This window comes from Hyperolius riggenbachi, chromosome 10 (genome assembly GCF_040937935.1).
Source record: "Hyperolius riggenbachi isolate aHypRig1 chromosome 10, aHypRig1.pri, whole genome shotgun sequence".
Classification (NCBI taxonomy): Eukaryota; Metazoa; Chordata; class Amphibia; order Anura; family Hyperoliidae; genus Hyperolius; species Hyperolius riggenbachi.
Genome location: NC_090655.1, coordinates 213828521 through 213855347, shown reverse-complemented (window position 1 = coordinate 213855347; position 26827 = coordinate 213828521). Strand labels below are relative to the sequence as shown.

The window sequence follows — 26827 nt, the reverse complement described above, 5'->3', positions numbered from 1 at the left end:
AGCTTGGTAGAGGATGGGGTAAGGATGTTGGGGAGGTAGAAATAACAGGCTTTGGTAATGTAAATACATACCTTTAATGAATGATCCCAAGCCAATACTCTCTAGAGGAACTTGACTGGAGACCCCTGACAAGCATCCGCACTCCTGTAACCAACAGCCAAAAACTTCCCTACAGCCAGAAAGTTCTGGCAGCCTATGCCTTTATATGGGCAGCGATGTCACGAAGATGGCCGCCGGGGACTGCTAGTAGCTTTTAAGGTGAATGAAGGGTCCAGTGGATGAGAAAAGCATCCTACTCCTATAACCATTTCACCTGGGAAAGTAGACAGCATTTGCAAAAAGAGTGACAAGGAAATTTAGGCACTGGAAAAAGCTGCTAGTAGAATATCGGTAAAATTAAAGATATTTTACTGTTATGCAGTTCTAATTCCGATTCTGTGTCAGTAAATGTTAACATTTTACTATAGCTAACCCTATTCTCAAACAGAGGCCTCCTTCTACCAATTTCTTGCCCTGACCAACCCCCCACCCCACCGATGCCTAACCCTTATCAACACACTGCACAGGGATGCCTAACTTTAAAAGACCACATCCCCCCACCAATGCTTAACCTCAACTGTGCCTTCTCCCTGCTACTTTTGCCCCACAAAAAAAAAAAATATTGGGTGCTGGGGAAGTTTGGGTGCCATCATAGGCGCCCATACAAACTACAGCTATATGGGGACGCAATCCTATAAGGCTGGAGGCGCCTGATAAGATAGCCATCATTTATATGGGTGCCTATAATGGTGCAAAAACTTCTGCGGGGCGCCCACAGCTCCCAAATTTCCTGTTTCCCCGAGCAGCCTCTTGCATATTTTTCTATTATCAACTAATGTGGCCACTCTACCTTGCATTAAACAGGTCATAAATAGCTTGAAAAGAACTGGTTTTAAGACTGATCCTTATGGTCTTGATAGTAAATACCCTGTGAGTCCTTACAGAATAACCATACAGACTAAACTTGATGGACTGGTTCTGATTTAATGTTGTCGGAGAGTACCAGTTTCTCTATCCTCATGATCTGGATTTTACAATGGTTGTGAATCCCCAGAGGAGGGGTATGATAACCAGCCACAGATATACATTGCTTTAGTAAGCCTTTTATCACTGTAAAAGTAAAGAGGGGCCACGACAAAGTGTACCATCCCTGAAGATCTGTGAATCGAGGCCTCATGCTACACATCAGTTTGCGAAAGAAATATATAATTATAATAATGCCTAAAGCACAGCAAAAAAGACAACTACATAAAATGATATGAATAAAATTTTATTAAATGCAGGAATCAACATACTTTATTAATTTACCTACTATATACATAAAACAAAGTCCAATATCTGTCAGACTCTCTTCTGTTAGTAACAGATGAGGTTGGAAAGGGGAAGGGGTCCGTATTAGTACGCGGCGGGGGGTTGGGCGCAGAGTGAGCTGAATGATACCTCACCCTGCTGCCACTGAAATTCCTGGGGGTGTAAAATACTATTTCCCATCTGAGTCGTCGCAACTCAGAGGGAGAAGTAATTTGGGGTCCAGCGATGGACAGGACCCCAAATTACCATTGCGTGGGGTGCGCACCAAAGTATTGGTGCTATATCAGTGCCCAACTCCAAACCACCTGCCTCAGGAAAGAGGGGTTCTGCCAATTTCAGCCACCGCTCTCAGTAAAGGATTGTGCGCGCTATGCATGCTGTATTAAAGTAAACCCCCAGACTAGAAATCTACTCAGCAGCACTGAAAAGGCTTGGTGTTTCTTTAACAGTTTCACAGCATCAGGACTTTGTTTTTTCTTACCCAAGCCTCATTTTTAGCTGCACAGACGCTAAGCTCTGTCCCATCAAAGAAATCTGCCCGGTCATTTTTCCCCTGATGCTGTGCAAAGCATGATGAGATTTCTGATGTTGTTGTTCTCGTTGCCTAGCGTGCACAGCTGGGAGGGGTGATCAGGACACAGGACAGTTGGAACTGCGTCTCATGCTCCCTGTCACCTCCTTTCAACCAAAAAGATGGCTGCCCCCATGAAATCACAAACATGTGCCTGTTCTTTTAAAACAGGGTGGGTAAGAGATGATATTACCTATCTATTTTAATTAACAGAACTAATGAAACTTAATGACAGTATGTTTGTTTTGGCTGAAGTTCCACTTTAAGTTCTTTTTTTAAATAATATTTTTATTGTAGTTTTGTCATGCATATTCCTCTTAGTTTCACATTAACAGTTCATAATTTTTAGAATTAAATTTTAATACAATCCAATTGAGACCTTTGTGCTTGCCTTTATTCTATCTCCTAATCATTCAATGTCTTCAATTTTTGTCTAATATAAACACATTTTCAATTGGAATGAGAACAGACGAGAAAACCAGTGTATTAAGTTCTGAAGAAACGGCATATGGTGTGTGATCTGCAGTCCATAGACTTTTATAGTAATCCAGACGCACCCCTCTGCTGTGCGTTGTTGTATAGTGTGTTATCAGCATGGAACATTTTTGTGCAAAATACTTGCGGTTTCACTTTAAAAAAAAAAAACATGTTTGTGTTCTAAAGTGTCACTTACCCTAAAAGAAATGGTGAACTGAAGGCAGGAGGCAAGCAAGGCACATGAAAGAGGCGTCACTGCCCTGATGCCACCAGCCTATCACCACTGCATCCCAAGATCACAGGAGGGGACCATCACTTCCTCCTCCACACCTTGACTTTGTATTTCTCTATTCCCTCCAATCACTATCAGATAATGTAGCTGTAGTGATGAAAAAAGTTTTTGTCTTGGTTCAAAAACCCGATTTGTCTGGAAGGAAATTTCATAGTGGATTTACTTGGCTTCTGAAACTGGATGTGACATTTCAGCACCTCTCATTGTTTACATGCAGCAGCTGCACAGGAGCCCAATGTCTACACAGCAACCACCTTCCTGCTCTGCTGTCTTACTCCACTCTGCAATCCAAACATGGACAACATGCAGATAGCTCACTGGTAACAAGTGATCCGGGTACTCTGCTCTCTTCCATTACTGTCTGCCACTTCACCCTGGTAGATAGCAGTCACTGGTTGCCTCGAAAGAAAGTTCCTCGCTATGGAATAAATATAACAGAGTGGGGTGGCAGACTATACTAGGAGAGACAGAACACATGGATGCAAGGCAGCTACTAGCTCCTACGCCTTTCCTCCAGGATTTTGAAGTGGATTTGTGTCAGGAGATGTAAAACCCGTTTCCTCCTTGTCATATCAAATCCTTTGTTTCAGAGGCTCAATGCAGTCTGAGCAAGTGATCTCAGCATTTAAAGCACACTTGAAGTGAGAGGAATATGGAGGCTGCCATATTTATTTACTTTTAAGCAATGAAAATTGCTTCGCTATTCTGCTGATCCTCTGCCTCTAATACTTTTAGCCACAGACCCTGAGCAAGCATGCAGATCAGGTGTTTCTGACTGAAGTCTGACCAGATTAGCCACATGCTTGTTTCAGGTGTGTTATTCAGACACTACTTCAGCCAGAGTGATCAGCAGGACAGTCAGGCAACTGGTATTCTATAAATAGAAACAAATATGGCACCACCGTATCCGTCTGACTTCACGTGTCCTTTAAAGGATACCCGAAGTGACATCTGACATGATGAGATAGACATGGGTATGTACAGTGCCAAGCACACTAATAACTATGCTGTGTTCCTGTTTTTCTTTCTCTGCCTGAAAGAGTTAAATATCAGGTATGGAAGTGGCTGACTCAGTCCTGACTCAGACAGGAAGTGCCTACAGTGTCACCCTCACTGATAAGAAATTCCAACTATAAAACACTTTCCTAGCAGAAAATAGCTTCTGAGAGTAGGAAAGAGATAAAAAGGTTCAATAGGTCATAGATTTTAGCTCTGGCATACTTCAACGAATGTGTCATTGAGCAAAAACAATAAAACAGTTAAAACTTAAAAAGTAGATTTAAACATAAAATAAAACTGTGGAATATTCTAAAAAGTCATTTTTAGGAGAAGGAAGATAAATACAATAGTTTATTTCGTTAGTTTATTTTCGCTTCGGGTGTCCTTTAAAGTTAATTTGAAGTGAAATCTGAAGGAAAAAACAGATACTCATCTAATGAGAGGGAAGGCTCTAGGTCCTGTAGATCCTTCCCATTATCCTGTTGGTCACCTTGATCTCCTGCAGGCTTCAGCATTTAAATCTCCCACTGCGGGAGACTTTTGGCAGTCTTCGGAAATGCTCGGCCTTACGAAGCCCCGCGGCTCTGTACTGCACATGTGCAAGTGCGCGAGAGAAGGCGTTCATGTGTGCCCAATATGGAAGCCCAAGTGCTTCCGAAGACTGCCAAAGTCTCCCCAACCCCGAAGAGAGCAGTCCACAATCAAATTGGTCGTGGACTGCTAACGGGGAGCCTGCGGGGGAACGCGGACACCAGTAGGAGAACAGGAAGGCTCTACAGGACACAGAGCCTTCCTCTCCTTAGGTAAGTATCTGTTTTTTCTTTCAGATTTCACTTCAGACTCTCTTTAATGCAGAGGATCATAATAACACTAAAGAAATGAGAATTGTATACAGTAGTTGGAACTCAGTACTAAAAGCCACCCCATTCCTCATTATAGAAAATGTAACCAGAAAATGAGTAGCAGAGGGATTATGGCGGGACCATCTCACCAGTGGAGGCCCTCCCAAAAACAGAAGAACGCAGCAGGTGACTCCACCCACCAGACTTACCAATATTTTCTGGGTAGTCAGAATTTTGTTTACATGATCTTCATCCCTTTCACAGCATTTGTACTTATAGAAAGATTAATTCTTCTAGTCAATCCCACCACACCTACGTCATCAGCATCAGCAGTTGTGTGTTTTCAAGTGCTGTTTTAGATTTCCTTTCTCAGAAAAACCCTTTCCACACACTTGGCAAAAAAAACAATGCTCACCTGTGTGACTTTTCTGGTGTGTAAGAAGGTGCCCTTTATGAATGAACCCTTTCCCACACTCTGGACATGAAAATGGACATTCGCCTTTGTGACTTCTCTGGTGGGCAAGAAGTTTTTCATTGTTTATGAAACCTTTCCCACACTCTGAACATAGAAATGGCTGTTTTCCTGTGTGTCTACGCTCATGCCTATGGAGGGCTGCTTTCTGAGTGAAACTTTTCCCACACTGTGGACAAACAAATGGCCGCTCCCCTGTGTGGCTTCTGTAGTGTATAAGGAGGCTTCCTTTATGAATGAACCCTTTCCCACACTCTGAACACGAAAAAGGGAGCTTATCTGTGTGACTTCTCTGGTGCATAAGAAGTTTTTCTTTCTCCGTGAAACCTTTCCCACATTGTAAACATAAAAATGGGCGCTCACCTGTGTGCCTTCTCTTATGCCTCAGAAGGTGGGCTTTCTGGCTGAACCCTTTCCCACACTCTAAACATGAAAAGGGACGTTCTCCAGTGTGACTTCTCTGGTGTCTAAGAAGGTGTTGTTTCTGAGTAAACCATTTCCCACACTCTGAACACTTAAAAGGATGCTCGCCTCTGCGCTGTTTGAGATGTAAAGCAGATTGTGAATTATTTCTAAGAAATCCACTGCGTTCGGGGAAAGTGACTATCTTCTCCTCCCCCGGTCTCACAGTGCGTGATGTACTGGAATGAGGATTGTGAAGATATTTTGCACTCTGACCACTTGGGTGAATATTTAGGATAACAGGAGGCGATCTATCAAATGCTTTCCCAAAAAACAGGTCAGGTGATCCACCCACACTGTGAGACTGTGGGACAACATCTAGGGATAGAGTCTGTGGTTTAGGATAAGACTCCTCAGGATTCGAGGAATCCGGTGATCTATGTCCTTGGTATAGTCTGTGAGAGATACTCCCAAAATGTGAGTTTCCTGCTGGAGAATATTGTGTGATGCTGTCATCTTCTGCATTACAATCTGGAGGTGAAAGAAGACGTCCGTCTGAGGTGTTCCGGATATTGTGTCCACCTATTAAGAAAAATATATTGCTGATCAACCAAAACAATAAACCACCTGCCTAATATTGTGTAGCTCTCTAATGTGTCACCAAGATAGCCCGGACCCATTGAGGCATGGACTCCACAAGACCTCTGATGGTGTTCTGTAATATCAGGCACTGAAATGTTAGCAGTTGATACATTAAGATCTGTAAGTGGTGACACGTGGCCTCAATTAATCAGACTTTTTTTCCAGCACATCTCACCGATGCTTGACCACAGTGGGATTTGAGGAATTTGAAGTACAAAGAAAATGCAGCTCATCAGACCAAGCCCCCTGCTTCAATTGCATCATGGTACATTTCCGATGCTCAAATTTTGGGCAGTCTTAGCAGTGTGTAATTCTGCCACCGCTCTGCAGCTAAACTGTGATGCACAGTGTGTTGGACACTCTTCCTAGGTACTGAGCAGTATATACTGGGAGCACCCCAATGGAGATGCCAGTTTAAACGTCCTGATACAGGCCTCTGGCCATCATAATTTTGTACTTTGTCCAAGCTTGACGATTTTTTCTGCTTGCAATGCATCACCTTAAAGAACTGACTGTGCACACTCCTTAACAAAAGTTAAAGCAGTAGGATCAGCCATACTATGCCAGGGAAAAAAACACATATATAAGTAGATAAATATTTGATCTACTTACATAACACATGTATTATACTGTCCACGTTTTGATTTCAGTGAATGTTATATAGTAAATGATGAGAATTCTGTTAGTGGTGGGGGCCATGTCTTTTGCCCACAGTTAAGGCTAACTCGTGATGTCATTTCTGCCCTTTACTTTTTTTCTTGTCTCCTCCAATCGCTGAGTCGCCTCAGCCTTGCTTGTAAACACAAGTGAGTAGGGGATTAGGTTTCAGATAAGCAGCTGGCAGGGAAATAAAGAAAAGAGGAGGAATACATTATAGATAAAAAAAAAACCCAGCATACAATTCTTTGGCACCGACTACTAAAAGGCCAGTGCTCCTTAAGTATGTGATAACTCCAAATCATAACAGCAGAAAAAGTTTTGAAAGTTTTGAATGCAGGATTAGCATCTTTATCACTTAATACACTCAGACCAGTTGCTGTTGAAATGCGATTGTTATGGTGACGATACCGCTTTAATTTAATAAGATAATCAGTTTGATGAATCTCTTGTTAGTTGTTCTAAAGTTGGCGAATGGATAGAAATAATATAAAATGTAGAACACTTCCAAAACAACTCAAAAATGGGTCACGGTGTGCTCACATGAATGGTCTTTTATTACTTTATTTATTGGGAACCTGATGCTATGCTGAGGAAAGGAGATGGGCCTTCCATATGGTGTACAGTATATCCTTCTCATTTGTTGGGAACATGATGTTATACTGAGGAATGGAGATGGGCCTCTCATATGGTGTACAGCATCTCCTCCTCATTTGTTGGGGACATGATGTTATCCTGAGGAATGGAGATTGGCCTCTCATATGGTGTACAGTATTTCCTCATTTGTTGGGAACACGATGTTATGCTGAGGAATGGAGATGGACCTTTCATATGGTGTACAGTATCTCCTCCTCATTTGTTGGGAACATGATGTTATGCTGAGGAATGGAGATGGGCCTTCCATATGGTGTACAGTATATCCTCCTCATTTGTTGGGAACACGATGTTATACTAAGGAATGGAGATGGGCCTTTCATATGGTGTACAGTATATCCTCCTCAGTTGTTGGGAAAACGATGTTATGCTGAGGAATGGAGATGGACCTTTCATATGGTGTACAGTATCTCCTCCTCATTTGTTGGGAACATGATGTTATGCTGAGGAATGGAGATGGGCCTTCCATATGGTGTACAGTATATCCTCCTCATTTGTTGGGAACACGATGTTATGCTGAGGAATGGAGATGGGCCTCTCATATGGTGTACAGTATCTCCTCCTCATTTGTTGGGAACATGATGTTATACTGAGGAATGGAGATGGGCCTTTCATATGGAGTACAGTATCTCCTCCTCATTTGTTGGGAACATGATGTTATACTGAGGAATGGAGATGGGCCTTTCATATGGAGTACAGTATCTCCTCCTCATTTGTTGGGGACATGATGTTATACTGAGGAATAGAGATGGGCCTTTCATATGGTGTACAGTATCTCCTCCTCATTTGTTGGGAACATGATGTTATACTGAGGAATGGAGATGGGCCTTTCATATGGAGTACAGTATCTCCTCCTCATTTGTTGGGGACATGATGTTATACTGAGGAATGGAGATGGGCCTTTCATATGGTGTACAGTATATCCTCCTCATTTGTTGGGAACACGATGTTATGCTGAGGAATGGAGATGGGCCTCTCATATGGTGTACAGTATCTCCTCCTCATTTGTTGGGAACATGATGTTATACTGAGGAATGGAGATGGGCCTTCCATATGGTGTACAGTATATCCTCCTCATTTGTTGGGAACACGATGTTATGCTGAGGAATGGAGATGGACCTTTCATATGGTGTACAGTATCTCCTCCTCATTTGTTGGGAACATGATGTTATGATGAGGAATGGAGATGGACCTTTCATATGGTGTACAGTATCTCCTCCACATTTGTTGGGAACATGATGTTATACTGAGGAATGGAGATGGGCCTCTTATATGGTGTACAATATCTCCTCCTCATATGCTGGGAACATGATGTTATACTGAGGAATGGGGATGGGCCTCTCATATGGTGTACAGTATCTCCTCCTCAATTGTTGGGAACATGATGTTATACTGAGGAATGGAGATGGGCCTCTAATATGGTGTACAGTATCTCCCCCTCATTTGTTGGGAACATGATGTTATACTGAGAAATTGAGATGGGCCTCTCATATGGTGTACAGTATCTCCCCCTCATTTGTTGACAACATGATGTTATACTGAGGAATGGAGATGGGCCTTTCATATGGTGTACAGTATCTCCTCCTCATTTGTTGGGAACATGATGTTATACTGAGGAATGGGGATGGGCCTCTCATATGGTGTACAGTATCTCCTCCTCAATTGTAGGGAACATGTTCTTATACTGAGGAGTGGAGATGGGCCTCTAATATGGTGTACAGTATCTCCCCCTTATGTGTTGGGAACATGATGTTATACTGAGGAATGGAGATGGGCCTCTCATATGGTGTACAGTATCTCCTCCTCATTTGTTGGGGACATGATGTTATACTGAGGAATGGAGATTGGCCTCTCATATGGTGTACAGTATTTCCTCCTCATTTGTTGGGAACATGATGTTATACTGAGGAATGGAGATGGCCTCTCATATGGTGTACAGTATCTCCTCCTCATTTGTTGTGACCATGTTATACTGAGGAATGGAGATGGGCCTTTCATATGGTGTACAGTATCTCTTGCTCATTTGTTGGGAATATGATGTTATGCTGAGGAATGGAGATGGACCTTTCATATGGTGTACAGTATCTCCTCCTCATTTGTTGGGAACATGATGTTATACTGAGGAATGGAGATGGGCCTTTCATATGGTGTACAGTATCTCTTCCTCATTTGTTGGAATATGATGTTGTCACGGACGATTGCGGGGACGCAGGCGCGTCCTGGAACCGCCCGTGAAGAAAAGAACGATCGCACTCGATCCCTGCATCGATTGCGCTTCAAAACGATACAATCTGGGTTGAGTGTGTAGGGACAGCTGAAGTCCTTTTCTTAGCAAAGAGAGCACCATTCCAAAGGCTGGCTGGCTCTTTTGATATGCTAATGAGCCTGAGCCTAATCTGCCCCAGAGAGTCCCTGGCTTCAAGCTGTGCTGATGGCCCATCCATCAGGTATAAGGTGACAAGCACCATGGCAGGAGCAATCTAGTTGGGCTAAAAGCCAGACCCACTGGCTCATTCCCAGCAGGGGAGGCGACACCTCGCTGGCTGCTCCAAACTTCAAAGAGCCTTTGCCTGGGAATAACCTGAGTCTCATAGCAAATCCATAACTTCCCAGATCTGTCATATTTCTGGGGTTCCTGAGATGGCAGCTTCACCAAACGTGGGGGAAGTGTAGCATGAGCCCCGGTGCTGGTTCTGAGGAAGTTTCAGAACATTCTGAGGTAAGGACTGCCAGTTAGGCAGTTTGAAAAGGCCCTGATGATACCACAGGGGTCCCACCCCTCATGTCTGGTATCAGGGCGCTGGGTAAATCGAGACAGACCTGAAAATGTTAATAAATCTGCCCTGACCTGTACGGTTCTGTGAGATAGAGCCCATATATGGGTAGATATGATTTCTAGCCCCAGTACAAGGGGAGGGCTCATCTCATCTTTGAAGGGGGTGTATGGCTCCCCGCCCTCACTTCCTCCTACTGAAGCAGGGGCAGAATGGCTGAGGACCCAAACTCAGTGTCCTCCACACTGAACCATCTTGCACTCATCAGATGCCAGCTTGAGGATATGCTGGCATCCACCTGGTCTGAACTCTGGACTTTGAAACCAAGAACTTTATGATTCTTCCCACAATAAGGACATCTTTCCAGGAACTAAGTATTTTTCTCCCTTCTTTTATTTTTCATACTGGCTATTACTGTTTTAATAATTGTTGATTTTCATAATTGTCTGTATATATTAATTATTTATATTGCGTGAATAAACGACTTTCCCCAAGTCATTCACTGTTTCGCTACCCTGCTTATCAGCACACACAGAAATGATCCCGGGTCTCTGAAGATACGCTACTGTTTGTTTGTTGTTGGCTAGACAGAATATCGTGTGTTTAACCGTTTTATTCGCAGGATTAGTCAGTCAGTTAGTGGGCCCCACGGTCCCATAGTAACCGCGGTGGTGGCAGTTTACTCTGAACCAGTAGGTGACGTTGTAATTACCCGTGTCTCACAGGCTCCCTTCTGAGTTGTCTGCGGCTAATTCTTAACGGTTCCTGCGCATTGACTGCGACCAGAGTTCGCACGATCTGTGCGCTGGCACCGTTTATAAGGCTAAGTGCGGTCAGCCACTGAGGGCTCCTGTGACAGTGTTAGGCAGCGGTTGGGACCTGTGTTGTGCTGAAAGTATCTACGATAGCGCTAGCGCTATCGAGAAACGAACTAATTCGTTGGTGTAGCTGGAAGGCAATATATTTTTTATATATACAGAGAGACTGTGTAGCCAGTACCCCTCCCCAAAAGTTTTATTTTATTTGGCATGGAAATGTCCGGGAACTACAAGCTCATGGCCGTATCCGACCTGGAAAATCTTTGTCAGCTGCGGGGCATTGACACCCTCCGCAGGAACAAACAGGACATGGTAAATGACTTGTTTCAATGGGATACCCAGCAACCGCGGGAGCTGGATGTGTCTGCTGAGGTAGACGCTGCCCCATCTGACTCAAGGCAAGGGGAACCAGAGGCTGAAGATCCTAGGCGTACAGAGGTTGAGCATCCTGCGGGCCCTGTTGCAACAGTTACGCCAGAGACTGTCAGTATGGACCCCAATCCCAGAGTTTCTGAAAGTACTCGCCTGGAACCGGCCAGTACTGGACTGTCCGTTTGTACTGATCCGCTAATGCAGCAGGCATTACAAAAGCTGATGGACACTGACCTGGACAAGTACCTGCAGTACATGCGTGAGGAGCGCCAATCTGCAGAAGCGCGGACAGAGCGCCAAATGCGGGAGGAACGGGAGCGGCAAGCTGCTGCTGAACGCCACGCAGAGAGGGATGCCGCTGAGCGAGAACGGGAGCGCCAATCTGCAGAGGCGCGGGAGAGACGACAGCATGAGCTCAACATGGCAAAGGTTCAACAGGCCAGCCGGAGTTCACCGCCCAGCCTCCCTGCTGAAGGAGCTGCACCACCCGTAAGTGCAAAGTTTAAATTTGCTAATATTGAAAAAGACACAGACATTGACTTGTTTTTGCGGTCTTTTGAAAAAGCATGCCGTCAGTATCGTCTGTCCCAAGACCAGTGGGCCAGACATCTGACACCTTTACTGCGCTACAAAGCGCTTGATGCCTTCGCAGAATTGCCTGCGGAGAAGGATAATGATTATGCTGCTATAAAAGACGCTATCATTACTAAGTACCAGCTGACGCCAGAAGCCTATCGGAAAAAGTTCAGGTCCTGGCAGAAAAAGTCTTCTGATTCGTACCGAGATGTGGTCAGCAGCTTGCTCACCACACTCCGCCAGTGGACACTAGGCCTCACCAAAGGGTCTTATGATGTCCTGGAGGACTTGATAGTCCTGGAACAATTTCTGAACATTTGCCCTGCTGATGTACGCCAATTTGTGCTAGAACGCAAGCCGGCTTCAGCAACTGTCGCTGCAGACCTTGCTGAGACTTTTGCAACTACCCGGGTGGCTGATACCCGCAGAACTGCCCCATCCAGCTGGAGAGGAGGTCAGCCCAATACTCTGGCAGACTCTCCTGCCCCTGTGAGCCGTCCGCCACAGAGGCCACCCAGCGTAGCTGCTGCACCCAGGCCTGCAGCGCCTGGAGAGGTCACCTGTCACTACTGCCGCCAGCCCGGACACATGAAATTCGACTGTCCGGAGCGGAGACAGACACCACCAGCACCTGGATCATCTGCATCACCTGTACCTCACCCACAGCAGAGGCAACCCGCCAGCGAACCACAGCCGGGATCATCAGATTTTGTCCTGTTTGCCCGCGGAAAGGAAATCCGCGACCGAACCGACCAGCAGCAACTTGTTAGAGTGAACGGCAAAGTTGTCACCGGATTTCGAGAAACCGGAGCTGACATCACGTTAGTTCACTCACACCTTGTGCCAAAGGAGAGCATCAGCTCCAGCCGATCCCTTGCCCTTACTGGAGTAGAGGGCACCCTTTTTCACATAGCCCACGCGACAGTGAAGCTTGATTGGGGATTAGGAATCCAAGAAAGGGTTGTTGGGGTTATGAAGGATCTCCCAGTCCCTGTGTTGCTGGGGACTGATTTGGGCAAGCTTGTGTCCTACTATGAACCTGCCACGACCGCCTTGTCGCTCACGGAAGGAGACGGACTCTCCACCCACCACCAGGTACTTTATACACTTGGGGGAGCACCAGGGGGAGTTGGGTTGAATGTACCCAGTTCAAGGGTACCAGGTTCAATAGTGCCTGCTTCAAAGGCACCTGAGTTTGAGGTACAGACTGTCTGTTGTGATGATGCTGTAACTGTACCTGAGTTTCTTGTACAACCTGTCTGTAATGAAAAAATGTCTATACCTGTCAATGTCATTACAAGTACAGAGGGGCTGCAGCACACAACAGGAAAACAGTGACAGGGGCTCTTGGTTACGCTTTAACGCGCTTAAGCTCACCAACTGCGCCAAAGTGTCCCCAATCTGGTGAGTCCTACTCTACCATGCAAAATGCCAGTTTTTATAAGCAGTCTAGTGGGAACTAAACCAAAAACCCTAAAATGTCAACTAGATGGGAAAAAAGGAAATTAAAAACACCTCACCCTTCACCTAGCTACCAAACGAACTCTCTTAACATGTGCAAAGCACTCATTTATATACTTAACTGTGCTAGAGGTGGGCGTGGTCATGCAGGCTCACAGGGGAAAATTATAAATAAATTACCAAGGGGTGAGCAGCACAAACCAAATTTTTTTATGCAATTCTATGCAAAGCATGCACGCAGCGCTGGAGGTCCCCAGACTCCATAAGAAATATATAAGTACAGAGGGGCTGCAGCACACAACAGGAAAACAGTGACAGGGGCTCTTGGTTACGCTTTAACGCGCTTAAGCTCACCAACTGCGCCAAAGTGTCCCCAATCTGGTGAGTCCTACTCTACCATGCAAAATGCCAGTTTTTATAAGCAGTCTAGTGGGAACTAAACCAAAAACCCTAAAATGTCAACTAGATGGGAAAAAAGGAAATTAAAAACACCTCACCCTTCACCTAGCTACCAAACGAACTCTCTTAACATGTGCAAAGCACTCATTTATATACTTAACTGTGCTAGAGGTGGGCGTGGTCATGCAGGCTCACAGGGGAAAATTATAAATAAATTACCAAGGGGTGAGCAGCACAAACCAAATTTTTTTATGCAATTCTATGCAAAGCATGCACGCAGCGCTGGAGGTCCCCAGACTCCATAAGAAATATATAAGTACAGAGGGGCTGCAGCACACAACAGGAAAACAGTGACAGGGGCTCTTGGTTACGCTTTAACGCGCTTAAGCTCACCAACTGCGCCAAAGTGTCCCCAATCTGGTGAGTCCTACTCTACCATGCAAAATGCCAGTTTTTATAAGCAGTCTAGTGGGAACTAAACCAAAAACCCTAAAATGTCAACTAGATGGGAAAAAAGGAAATTAAAAAGGAAATTAAAAACACCTCACCCTTCACCTAGCTACCAAACGAACTCTCTTAACATGTGCAAAGCACTCATTTATATACTTAACTGTGCTAGAGGTGGGCGTGGTCATGCAGGCTCACAGGGGAAAATTATAAATAAATTACCAAGGGGTGAGCAGCACAAACCAAATTTTTTTATGCAATTCTATGCAAAGCATGCACGCAGCGCTGGAGGTCCCCAGACTCCATAAGAAATATATAAGTACAGAGGGGCTGCAGCACACAACAGGAAAACAGTGACAGGGGCTCTTGGTTACGCTTTAACGCGCTTAAGCTCACCAACTGCGCCAAAGTGTCCCCAATCTGGTGAGTCCTACTCTACCATGCAAAATGCCAGTTTTTATAAGCAGTCTAGTGGGAACTAAACCAAAAACCCTAAAATGTCAACTAGATGGGAAAAAAGGAAATTAAAAACACCTCACCCTTCACCTAGCTACCAAACGAACTCTCTTAACATGTGCAAAGCACTCATTTATATACTTAACTGTGCTAGAGGTGGGCGTGGTCATGCAGGCTCACAGGGGAAAATTATAAATAAATTACCAAGGGGTGAGCAGCACAAACCAAATTTTTTTATGCAATTCTATGCAAAGCATGCACGCAGCGCTGGAGGTCCCCAGACTCCATAAGAAATATATAAGTACAGAGGGGCTGCAGCACACAACAGGAAAACAGTGACAGGGGCTCTTGGTTACGCTTTAACGCGCTTAAGCTCACCAACTGCGCCAAAGTGTCCCCAATCTGGTGAGTCCTACTCTACCATGCAAAATGCCAGTTTTTATAAGCAGTCTAGTGGGAACTAAACCAAAAACCCTAAAATGTCAACTAGATGGGAAAAAAGGAAATTAAAAACACCTCACCCTTCACCTAGCTACCAAACGAACTCTCTTAACATGTGCAAAGCACTCATTTATATACTTAACTGTGCTAGAGGTGGGCGTGGTCATGCAGGCTCACAGGGGAAAATTATAAATAAATTACCAAGGGGTGAGCAGCACAAACCAAATTTTTTTATGCAATTCTATGCAAAGCATGCACGCAGCGCTGGAGGTCCCCAGACTCCATAAGAAATATATAAGTACAAAGGGGCTGCAGCACACAACAGGAAAACAGTGACAGGGGCTCTTGGTTACGCTTTAACGCGCTTAAGCTCACCAACTGCGCCAAAGTGTCCCCAATCTGGTGAGTCCTACTCTACCATGCAAAATGCCAGTTTTTATAAGCAGTCTAGTGGGAACTAAACCAAAAACCCTAAAATGTCAACTGGATGGGAAAAAAGGAAATTAAAAACACCTCACCCTTCACCTAGCTACCAAACGAACTCTCTTAACATGTGCAAAGCACTCATTTATATACTTAACTGTGCTAGAGGTGGGCGTGGTCATGCAGGCTCACAGGGGAAAATTATAAATAAATTACCAAGGGGTGAGCAGCACAAACCAAATTTTTTTATGCAATTCTATGCAAAGCATGCACGCAGCGCTGGAGGTCCCCAGACTCCATAAGAAATATATAAGTACAGAGGGGCTGCAGCACACAACAGGAAAACAGTGACAGGGGCTCTTGGTTACGCTTTAACGCGCTTAAGCTCACCAACTGCGCCAAAGTGTCCCCAATCTGGTGAGTCCTACTCTACCATGCAAAATGCCAGTTTTTATAAGCAGTCTAGTGGGAACTAAACCAAAAACCCTAAAATGTCAACTAGATGGGAAAAAAGGAAATTAAAAACACCTCACCCTTCACCTAGCTACCAAACGAACTCTCTTAACATGTGCAAAGCACTCATTTATATACTTAACTGTGCTAGAGGTGGGCGTGGTCATGCAGGCTCACAGGGGAAAATTATAAATAAATTACCAAGGGGTGAGCAGCACAAACCAAATTTTTTTATGCAATTCTATGCAAAGCATGCACGCAGCGCTGGAGGTCCCCAGACTCCATAAGAAATATATAAGTACAGAGGGGCTGCAGCACACAACAGGAAAACAGTGACAGGGGCTCTTGGTTACGCTTTAACGCGCTTAAGCTCACCAACTGCGCCAAAGTGTCCCCAATCTGGTGAGACTGACCTGGACAAGTACCTGCAGTACATGCGTGAGGAGCGCCAATCTGCAGAAGCGCGGACAGAGCGCCAAATGCGGGAGGAACGGGAGCGGCAAGCTGCTGCTGCTGAACGCCACGCAGAGAGGGATGCCGCTGAGCGAGAACGGGAGCGCCAATCTGCAGAGGCGCGGGAGAGACGACAGCATGAGCTCAACATGGCAAAGGTTCAACAGGCCAGCCGGAGTTCACCGCCCAGCCTCCCTGCTGAAGGAGCTGCACCACCCGTAAGTGCAAAGTTTAAATTTGCTAATATTGAAAAAGACACAGACATTGACTTGTTTTTGCGGTCTTTTGAAAAAGCATGCCGTCAGTATCGTCTGTCCCAAGACCAGTGGGCCAGACATCTGACACCTTTGCTGCGCTACAAAGCGCTTGATGCCTTCGCAGAATTGCCTGCGGAGAAGGATAATGATTATGCTGCTATAAAAGACGCTATCATTACTAAGTACCAGCTGACGCCAGAAGCCTATCGGAAAAAGTTCAGGGCCTGGCAGAAAAAGTCTTCTGATTCGTACCGAGATGTGGTCAGCAGCTTGCTCACCACACTCCGCCAGTGGACTCTAGGCCTCACCAAAGGGTCTTATGATGTCCTGGAGGACTTGATAGTCCTGGAACAATTTCTGAACATTTGCCCTGCTGATGTACGCCAATTTGTGCTAGAACGCAAGCCGGCTTCAGCAACTGTCGCTGCAGACCTTGCTGAGACTTTTGCAACTACCCGGGTGGCTGATACCCGCAGAACTGCCCCATCCAGCTGGAGAGGAGGTCAGCCCAATACTCTGGCAGACTCTCCTGCCCCTGTGAGCCGTCCGCCACAGAGGCCACCCAGCGTAGCTGCTGCACCCAGGCCTGCAGCGCCTGGAGAGGTCACCTGTCACTACTGCCGCCAGCCCGGACACATGAAATTCGACTGTCCGGAGCGGAGACAGACACCACCAGCACCTGGATCATCTGCATCACCTGTACCTCACCCACAGCAGAGGCAACCCGCCAGCGAACCACAGCCGGGATCATCAGATTTTGTCCTGTTTGCCCGCGGAAAGGAAATCCGCGACCGAACCGACCAGCAGCAACTTGTTAGAGTGAACGGCAAAGTTGTCACCGGATTTCGAGAAACTGGAGCTGACATCACGTTAGTTCACTCACACCTTGTGCCAAAGGAGAGCATCAGCTCCAGCCGATCCCTTGCCCTTACTGGAGTAGAGGGCACCCTTTTTCACATAGCCCACGCGACAGTGAAGCTTGATTGGGGATTAGGAATCCAAGAAAGGGTTGTTGGGGTTATGAAGGATCTCCCAGTCCCTGTGTTGCTGGGGACTGATTTGGGCAAGCTTGTGTCCTACTATGAACCTGCCACGACCGCCTTGTCGCTCACGGAAGGAGACGGACTCTCCACCCACCACCAGGTACTTTATACACTTGGGGGAGCACCAGGGGGAGTTGGGTTGAATGTGCCCAGTTCAAGGGTACCAGGTTCAATAGTGCCTGCTTCAAAGGCACCTGAGTTTGAGGTACAGACTGTCTGTTGTGATGATGCTGTAACTGTACCTGAGTTTCTTGTACAACCTGTCTGTAATGAAAAAATGTCTATACCTGTCAATGTCATTACTGCATGCAATGATGATTTGAGTAATGCCCGTCTGTGCCATTCTGACAGTGTACCTGTGCTAGCAGTACCGCGCAGCTGCACTGCTCAGAACCCGAGCTCAGAACAGGTGGAGGGGGTTCCGGCCTCCTCCCCCTCCTCTGACCGCAGGGATGAGACCTTTCAGCCGCTGGCCTCGTGTGACATGAGCCAGTTGGCTGAAACTGACAGCGCCATATTCTCAGCCGCACTACAAAGTGACCCGAGCCTGGAGGTGCTCAGGCAGCAAGCCGCTGAGCCCCTCGCAGACGGGGCCGCTTTCAAGGTGTACTGGGAAGGTGGGAGACTGTACAGTGAGTCTGTACAGCCCCCTACAGGTAGATCCCACGCGGATACCAAGTGGCTTGTGGTCCCGAGTGCGTTCAGGGGACATGTGCTGAAATCCGCACATGGTAATCCTCTGACAGGGCACTCGGGTGTCCGCAAGACACTCGCCGGTATTCGGAAACAGTTTTATTGGCCCCGGATGAACAGGGATGTAGCCAACTACTGCAGGGCATGTGCCGTCTGTCAGGAGCTGGGAAGGTCCAGGGATTCCCGCGGGGTTCCCTTAGGTCCACAGCCACTCAGCAGGGGAACCCTGCGTGGGCTGGCTGTTGACCTAACCAACCCACTGCCCGTTGTCAGCAGTCCCGGCAGACACCACGTCCGACTGCAGTGGCGCAAACGCCCTGTCCAGAACGGTCCATGTTGGGTCAACCCTGAGGGTAGCAGACCGCGACCGGTCCAGGGGAACCGAGCCACAGGCTCCAATAGGTTTTCCCGCCGTACCGGCAACTCGAGGCCCGTCAGCCAGGTTAGCGGCGCCGCCACACATCTTGCGGATGAGTGGCTAAGCCACGGACAAGGGGGAGGGCTGTCACGGACGATTGCGGGGACGCAGGCGCGTCCTGGAACCGCCCGTGAAGAAAAGAACGATCGCACTCGATCCCTGCATCGATTGCGCTTCAAAACGATACAATCTGGGTTGAGTGTGTAGGGACAGCTGAAGTCCTTTTCTTAGCAAAGAGAGCACCATTCCAAAGGCTGGCTGGCTCTTTTGATATGCTAATGAGCCTGAGCCTAATCTGCCCCAGAGAGTCCCTGGCTTCAAGCTGTGCTGATGGCCCATCCATCAGGTATAAGGTGACAAGCACCATGGCAGGAGCAATCTAGTTGGGCTAAAAGCCAGACCCACTGGCTCATTCCCAGCAGGGGAGGCGACACCTCGCTGGCTGCTCCAAACTTCAAAGAGCCTTTGCCTGGGAATAACCTGAGTTTCATAGCAAATCCATAACTTCCCAGATCTGTCATATTTCTGGGGTTCCTGAGATGGCAGCTTCACCAAACGTGGGGGAAGTGTAGCATGAGCCCCGGTGCTGGTTCTGAGGAAGTTTCAGAACATTCTGAGGTAAGGACTGCCAGTTAGGCAGTTTGAAAAGGCCCTGATGATACCACAGGGGTCCCACCCCTCATGTCTGGTATCAGGGCGCTGGGTAAATCGAGACAGACCTGAAAATGTTAATAAATCTGCCCTGACCTGTACGGTTCTGTGAGATAGAGCCCATATATGGGTAGATATGATTTCTAGCCCCAGTACAAGGGGAGGGCTCATCTCATCTTTGAAGGGGGTGTATGGCTCCCCGCCCTCACTCCCTCCTACTGAAGCAGGGGCATAAGAATGGCTGAGGACCCAAACTCAGTGTCCTCCACACTGAACCATCTTGCACTCATCAGATGCCAGCTTGAGGATATGCTGGCATCCACCTGGTCTGAACTCTGGACTTTGAAACCAAGAACTTTATGATTCTTCCCACAATAAGGACATCTTTCCAGGAACTAAGTATTTTTCTCCCTTCTTTTATTTTTCATACTGGCTATTACTGTTTTAATAATTGTTGATTTTCATAATTGTCTGTATATATTAATTATTTATATTGCGTGAATAAACGACTTTCCCCAAGTCATTCACTGTTTCGCTACCCTGCTTATCAGCACACACAGAAATGATCCCGGGTCTCTGAAGATACGCTACTGTTTGTTTGTTGTTGGCTAGACAGAATATCGTGTGTTTAACCGTTTTATTCGCAGGATTAGTCAGTCAGTTAGTGGGCCCCACGGTCCCATAGTAACCGCGGTGGTGGCAGTTTACTCTGAACCAGTAGGTGACGTTGTAAATACCCGTGTCTCACAGGCTCCCCTCTGAGTTGTCTGCGGCTAATTCTTAACGGTTCCTGCGCATTGACTGCGACCAGAGTTCGCACGATCTGTGCGCTGGCACCGTTTAGAAGGCTAAGTGCGGTCAGCCACTGAGGGCTCCTGTGACAGATGTTATGCTGAGGAATGGAGATGGACCTTTCATATGGTGTACAGTATCTCCTCCTCATTTGTTGGGAACATGATGTTATACTGAGGAATGGAGATGGGCCTTTCATATGGTGTACAGTATCTCCTCCTCATTTGTTGGGAACATGGTGTTATACTGGGGAATGGAGATGGGCCTCTCATATGGTGTACAGTATCTCCTCCCCATTTGTTGGGAACATGATGTTATACTGAGGAATGAAGATGGGCCTCTCATATGGTGTACAGTAACTCCTCCTCATGTGTTGGGAACATGATGTTGTACTGAGGAATGGAGATGGGCCTCTTATATGGTGTACAGTATCTCCTCCTGATTTGTTGAGAACATGATGTTATACTGAGGAATGGAGATGGGCCTCTCATATGGTGTACAGTATCTCCTCCTCATTTGTTGGGAACATATTATACTGAGGAATGGGGATGGGCCTTTCATATGGTGTACAGCATCTCCTCCTCATTTGCTGGGAACATGATGTTATACTGAGGAATGGAGATGGGCCTCTCATATGGTGTACAGTATCTCCTCCTCATTTGTTGCGAACATGGTGTTATACTGAGGAATGGAGATGGGCCTCTCATATGGTGTACAATATCTCCTCCTCATTTGTTGGGAACATGATGTTATACTGAGGAATGGAGATGGGCCTTTCATATGGGGTACAGTATCTCCTCCTCATTTGTTGGGGACATGATGCTATACTGAGGAATGGAGATGGGTCTGTGTTTTTAAAATATTTCTGTTAGGCGGTAAAAACTAGCAACTCTTTACTAGGTCACACTGAAACATAGTGGGGCTTGCTGAAAGGATAGTAAATTAGCAGTTGTGTGTTTGCAGTTGGTGGGCTCCCTCGCTGTCCTCTCTGGGTGCTTCGTCCTCGTTAACACCACCAGTAATCTGACCAGTCACACTATTCTGTGCATGCGCAGTTCCCCTCTGTATGCACCTAAGCCCCCCGTTGAGCTACCGCAGCCAGGAGTATACTGCTCCCGAGCAGGTGGGCATGACGGGGTTACGAGTTATGCATGCGTGGAAGAGCACGACTGGCCAGATTACCAGCGGGGATAACGAAAATGGAGCAACTGGGGAGGACGGCGAGGGAGCCCACACACCTCATGAGGCTGGAGAAAGACCCAGGTAAGCATAAACACACCGCTATTAAACATCTCAGGTACACTTTAAGGAAAAAATTCCTTGTGGTTTCAGCTTACCACTGGTTCCTTTACCACCTGCTGTGATTGATGTAAGTTCACTGGTTACTATGGTCTTCAGCTCCTCCATAGAATGCTGCTCCTCCCCCACATCTGGCTCCAGTTCTAACACTTTAATTTTCATGTCAGTCATTTCTTCTTTCTAAACACACCAAACAATAGATTAGAACATCTTTGACTCACAAGCCTAAATTAATTTTGTGTTGTAGAGTCTCCATTGTACCTACCTGATAATGGTGGGGGATGGTGTGATCTTCCTGTGGACCATCCTGGGAATAAAGAGGACCTGTACACCTCTCGGGTGGGATTCTGTTACTGGATCCATCTGTAAGAGACAACACACACTGACTGAGTATGAAGAAGGGGAACCCGTTGTCGCAAATGGAGGAAAACTTGCAACTCTTTTCTGTATTTGCACATATCAATATTAACCTTTTGTGGTAATAAAAAATGCATCCAGAAACCTATGACACAGACAATGGGATATTGGTTCCCAAATAATTAATGTTTTTACATTAAAGTGAACCTCCAGACTAAAAATCTACTCAGCAGAATTGAAAAGGCTCGGTGTTTCTTTAACAGTTTCACAGCATCGGAGCTTTAGAACTTTGTTTTTCTTACCCAAGCCTCATTTTTAGCTGCACAGAAGAAAACTGCCTGGACATTTTTCCCCTGATGCTGTGCAAAGCATGATGGGATTTCTGCTGTTGTTGTTCTCCTTCTGCTGTTTTGGTGAATATTTTTTTCTTTTTAAATTGAATTTGAGATTTGAAGCCTAGCGCGCACAGCTGGGAGTGGTGATCAGGACACAGGACAGTTGGAACGGTTTCTCATGCTCCCTGTCAACTCCTTTCAACCAAAAAGATGGCTGCCCCCATCAAAAAGATAGCTGCCCCCATGAAATCACAAACAGTTGCCTGTTCTTTTAAAACAGGGTGGTTAAGAGATTATAATACCTATCTATTTTAACTAATGTAACTTAATGACAGTATGTTTGTTTAGGCTGAAGTTCCCCTTTAAAGGGAACCTGAAGTGAGATGTATATGGAGGCTTTTAAACAATATCAGTTGCCTGGCTGTCCTGCTGGTCTGTTTGGCTCCAGTAGTATCTGAATCTAGGTGCCAATTAATGGCACAATTATTTCCTCAGATGTGATCTTTTGATGCACTTTTTATGACCAAAAGTAATTGGAAGTTGATTATCGATTGTTCCCATAAACAGGCTGATTAGGGCAATTTTATCTTCAGATACTCTATTTTCCATACAACTTGATCATAAATATTGCATCAAAATAACACATCTGATGGAAATATTGTACCATTAATGGGTACCTTTACATTTCTGAAACAAACATGCAGATATTCTTGCCTGTTTTTTTTTTTGTCAGAAACATCTGATCTGCTGCATTTGCTTATTCAGGGTCTATGGCTACAAGTATTAGAGGCAGAGAATCAGCAGGACAACCAATGAATGTGCGTTGTTTAAAAGGAAATAAATATGGCAGCCTTCATATCCCTCTCACTTCAGTTGTCCTTTCAGCTGTAGCTCTTATTTCTGTGTCATTACATCCCGTTTTTTATATAAATTGTGTGTGTAGGAGAGTTTGCTCCCTGGAAAGATTGGTTTGATACATAATGTGTAGGTCCTGCATATTTAAAGAGACACTGAAGCGAAAAAAAATATATGATATAATGAATTGGTTGTGTACAATGAATAATTACTAGAAGATTAGCAGCAAAGAAAATATTCTCATATTTTTATTTTCAGGTATATAGTGTTTTTTCTAACATTGCATCATTCTATAATATGTGCAGATTACACAACACTCTGCATTCAAAATGATTCTTTCAGAGCAGTCTGTGAACTAATGACCTCTCCTCTGTCAGAGAAAAAGGAAATTTGTTTAGTAACAGTTGAGATAATAAAAGTCAGAGGACAGCCCTCTCCACGACTTTGAAAGTCGCAGAGATTAATGGCTTTTTTCCATAGAGATAACAATTGGAGTTTCTTAACTCTTCCTGTACTGGAAACAATTAGACTGATGTATCTGATCTTAATGTTTTGTTTCTTAGCTGTACTACACATACAAATCATAACATCATAATTTTTTTTTCGCTTCAGTGTCTCTTTAAAGCTAAAAACCCTCAATGTGTGCCTAGTTCATGTTTGGATGTATGAAGTGCCTGTTTGCATGCCAGTTGGCGTAAGTAACAGTAAGGACCAATTTTAAAGAGGTAACCAGGTTATTAAGTTAAGACTAAGAAAAGATAAGAGGCACCCTAAGATCTATATAAAATAGTTTAAAAGTTTAAAAGAAAAGTAATGTTTAAGAATCAGTTCAACAATATTTATTCAAAAAGCACCCAAGACAACGCGTTTCACGGTCTATCGATCGCTTCCACAGGTTAATCAACACGCCTGAACAAGCCGTGTAGGTGAGCTTGGGGCACCTATAGTGACAGGTTGTGAAGTTGAACTCGCTTAGTGCAAAAACACTGTGTTCCTTTTTTGCTGACTAGTATCCACCAATTTGAAAACTGAAGTGTTTATGTTCACACTTTGTGTTTCAAGTTGATGTGTGCATGTATTTTAGAGTTCAAATGGTTAATGTTCTTATGTGTTTCACTTGGCCACATTTCTTTAGCACACAGCCTTCTCCTATTTAAAGAAGAACTGTAACCAAGGATTGAACTTGACCCCAATCAGTAGCTGATAATCCCATTTCCCATGAGAAATCTTTACCTTTTCTCAAATAAATCATCAAGATGGTCTGTATGGCTGATATTGTGGTGAAACCCCTCCCACAGTGTGATGTCAGGACCTAGGTCCTGACAGTTTTGTGTCTGTGAACCTTGATGCATTGTGGGAAATAGCAGCTGTTTACAACTGCCAAGCAATCAGCATCTCCCTCTACATATCTATAAAAAGACAACCTTTTAGCCTATCGCATTGTTGGGGGTGTGGTTATAGATAATTGCAATTGGTGCTGTTTTTTTCATGTCTGCCAGTAGTAAAGATGATTAAGTGCAGGCTGATTGTGGATCAAACATCATGAACAAATTACATGGTGAATATCAATAATTTATTGGTCTCTCTACTATGTATTAACTGCTCACTTTGCAATGTATTGATTTTTTTTTCCTGTTTTGCTAAAGTTCCTCTTTAAGGTCTCTGAAAGAGGAGCACTGGTTTACTTGTTTCTGAGCACTCTCCTGTTTTAGTGTTTATTTACTGACCTGTGCTGATCTGTGAAGGAATTTCCTCCTCCTCCTCACACAGCTCATCTTCCCCCAGGTTTTCCTGTTTTACTTCAGCTTTAAGGATAATCACATCTTCTCCCTAAAATGAGACGGCAAAATACAAGAATGTGAGGCTATACGTTGCACAGTTTCCATATTACAGGAGGGTCTTGGTTATTAGGCAAAGGTGTGAATTGCCTGAGCCTGCTGCTTTGCTGCATCCTCCGTACTGTTCCTGGCATGAGTCAGGTGACATAATGGGAGCCTATAGAGGATGCAGCAGAGGAGCAGGCAGCTGAACAAGTGAAGAGGACTGGCGCTCAGAGCTCTGGTAAGCTGTTTCTTATCATACAGAGCAGCATGCTGTAGAGAGAGGGGGGCACAACCCCATGGCTTCCCCCGTTTTACTGTATTATTATTACTAGGTGGTGGTGCCTGCTATACTGCACAGGGCCTTGTGTGTGCCATCCAACCACTTGCATGCACAATCCAAACAGTGTGTGGCCAATCACATTGTGGATGGGCCTGAGGAGGTGTTTGTAGGGCAGACCAGAGTGGGGTCGAGCAGAAGAGTTCATGTGCAAGATAGGAGGACATACAGACAAGCTTGGAAATCATTACTTTAGATTTATTTATAAAATGCCAACCTCTACTATGGTGCTGTACCAATAAAAATCTTAGAAACTGAAAACATGTACAAACAGTGCTCAAAACATAACACAAAAAAGCACAGGAGAGGGCCCAGCCCATTCGAGCTTACAGTCTCTACAGTCCATACAACATGGAGTCACTCTGGTATTTGGTGGGAACCTCCGTTCTGCTAACCTGATAATGTTTAGGACTGCTGAGATCTTCATGTATACATTCTCGGGAGGAAAGGGGACTTGTACATCTCTCTGAAGGATTTCTTGTACTTGATCCATCCATACAATTAAGATGGCTTGTGTGTGTCAGTAGCTCCCCAGAAATCTTCTTCACAACTTTATAATCCTGTGTAATAACATACAGAAACAGAAACGACTATGAATGTTCACAGAATCCTCCTCATCTTTCAAGTCAGGATTGTGGTTTGTCATCAGTGATAAAAGTGATGTCATGTGACCCTCCCAGAATCCTCCTCACCTCTCCAGTCAGCAGGTAAATGATCTCCAGGGTGAGGTTTAGTATCCTCTCAGTCTTGAGAATCTTGTCCTCGTCCATGCTCATTGATGCGTCTTCTGTATCAATACAGCCTGAACTTCTCGGTAGATCACTAATCATAATAAGAAAATGAAAACGATCTGAACTGGGAATTATTAGGATGGGTATATAGTATATACCACACACCAAACATGGTGGAGACTATGTATTACACTGAATTACAAAAGGGGTGCTTATTGGAGTAGTTTAAAGAGAATCTGTACTCTAAAATTCTTACAATAAAAATACCATTCTATTCATTATGTTCTCCTGGGCCCCTCTGTGCTGTTTCTGCCACTCCCTGCTGCAATCCTGGCTTGTAATTGCCATTTTTATGCAGTGTTTACAAACAAAAGACATAGCAAGTGATAGGAGAGTAGCTCAGTGTGTGAGTCATACAGAGCTTGCAGTGGGCCTGAAGAGGGTGTGTATAGCTTCTATCCAATCACAAGCAGCACAGCACATTCCAGCCTGACTGCCTGAGTCCGACAGAGCCGCCAGAGGAAAGAAAATTAGATCATATAACAGAGATAATACAGCCACTGTGCAACTAGGAAAGGCTGCAGTGAGCCAGAGCACATTAGAACAGGTAAAGGAACTTATAGGATAGAAGAAATACGGCTCAAAATTTTGTTACATAGTCTCTTTAAAGGGAAACCGAGGCGAGAGAAATATGGAGGTTGCCATATTTATTTAATTTTAAACAATACCAGTTGCCTGGCAGTCCTCCTGATCCTGTGTCTCTACTTTTAGCCATAAACCCTGAACAAGCATGCAGCAGATCAGG

The 26827-nt window shown here is 45.2% G+C and overlaps 1 protein-coding gene across 2 annotated transcripts in view; it reads right to left on the bottom strand.

The window, feature by feature from the left end:
- The window catches only part of LOC137534385 (oocyte zinc finger protein XlCOF22-like), a 40334-nt gene that overhangs the window by 11168 nt on the left and 2339 nt on the right, over positions 1–26827 (bottom strand). The window contains exons 2-7 of one of the 2 annotated variants that reach the window (XM_068255872.1): positions 25984–26113; positions 25687–25851; positions 24859–24961; positions 21850–21947; positions 21623–21764; positions 1289–5987 (exon numbers count right to left, since the gene is read on the bottom strand). In XM_068255872.1, coding sequence (XP_068111973.1) covers positions 4858–5987; positions 21623–21764; positions 21850–21947; positions 24859–24961; positions 25687–25851; positions 25984–26067 — 1722 coding nt within the window. In that variant the 5' untranslated portion in view covers positions 26068–26113 and the 3' untranslated portion in view covers positions 1289–4857. Of the gene's footprint in view, positions 1–1288; positions 5988–21622; positions 21765–21849; positions 21948–24858; positions 24962–25686; positions 25852–25983; positions 26114–26827 lie in introns of those variants that run through there. The other variant, XM_068255870.1, reaches the window with a different exon arrangement.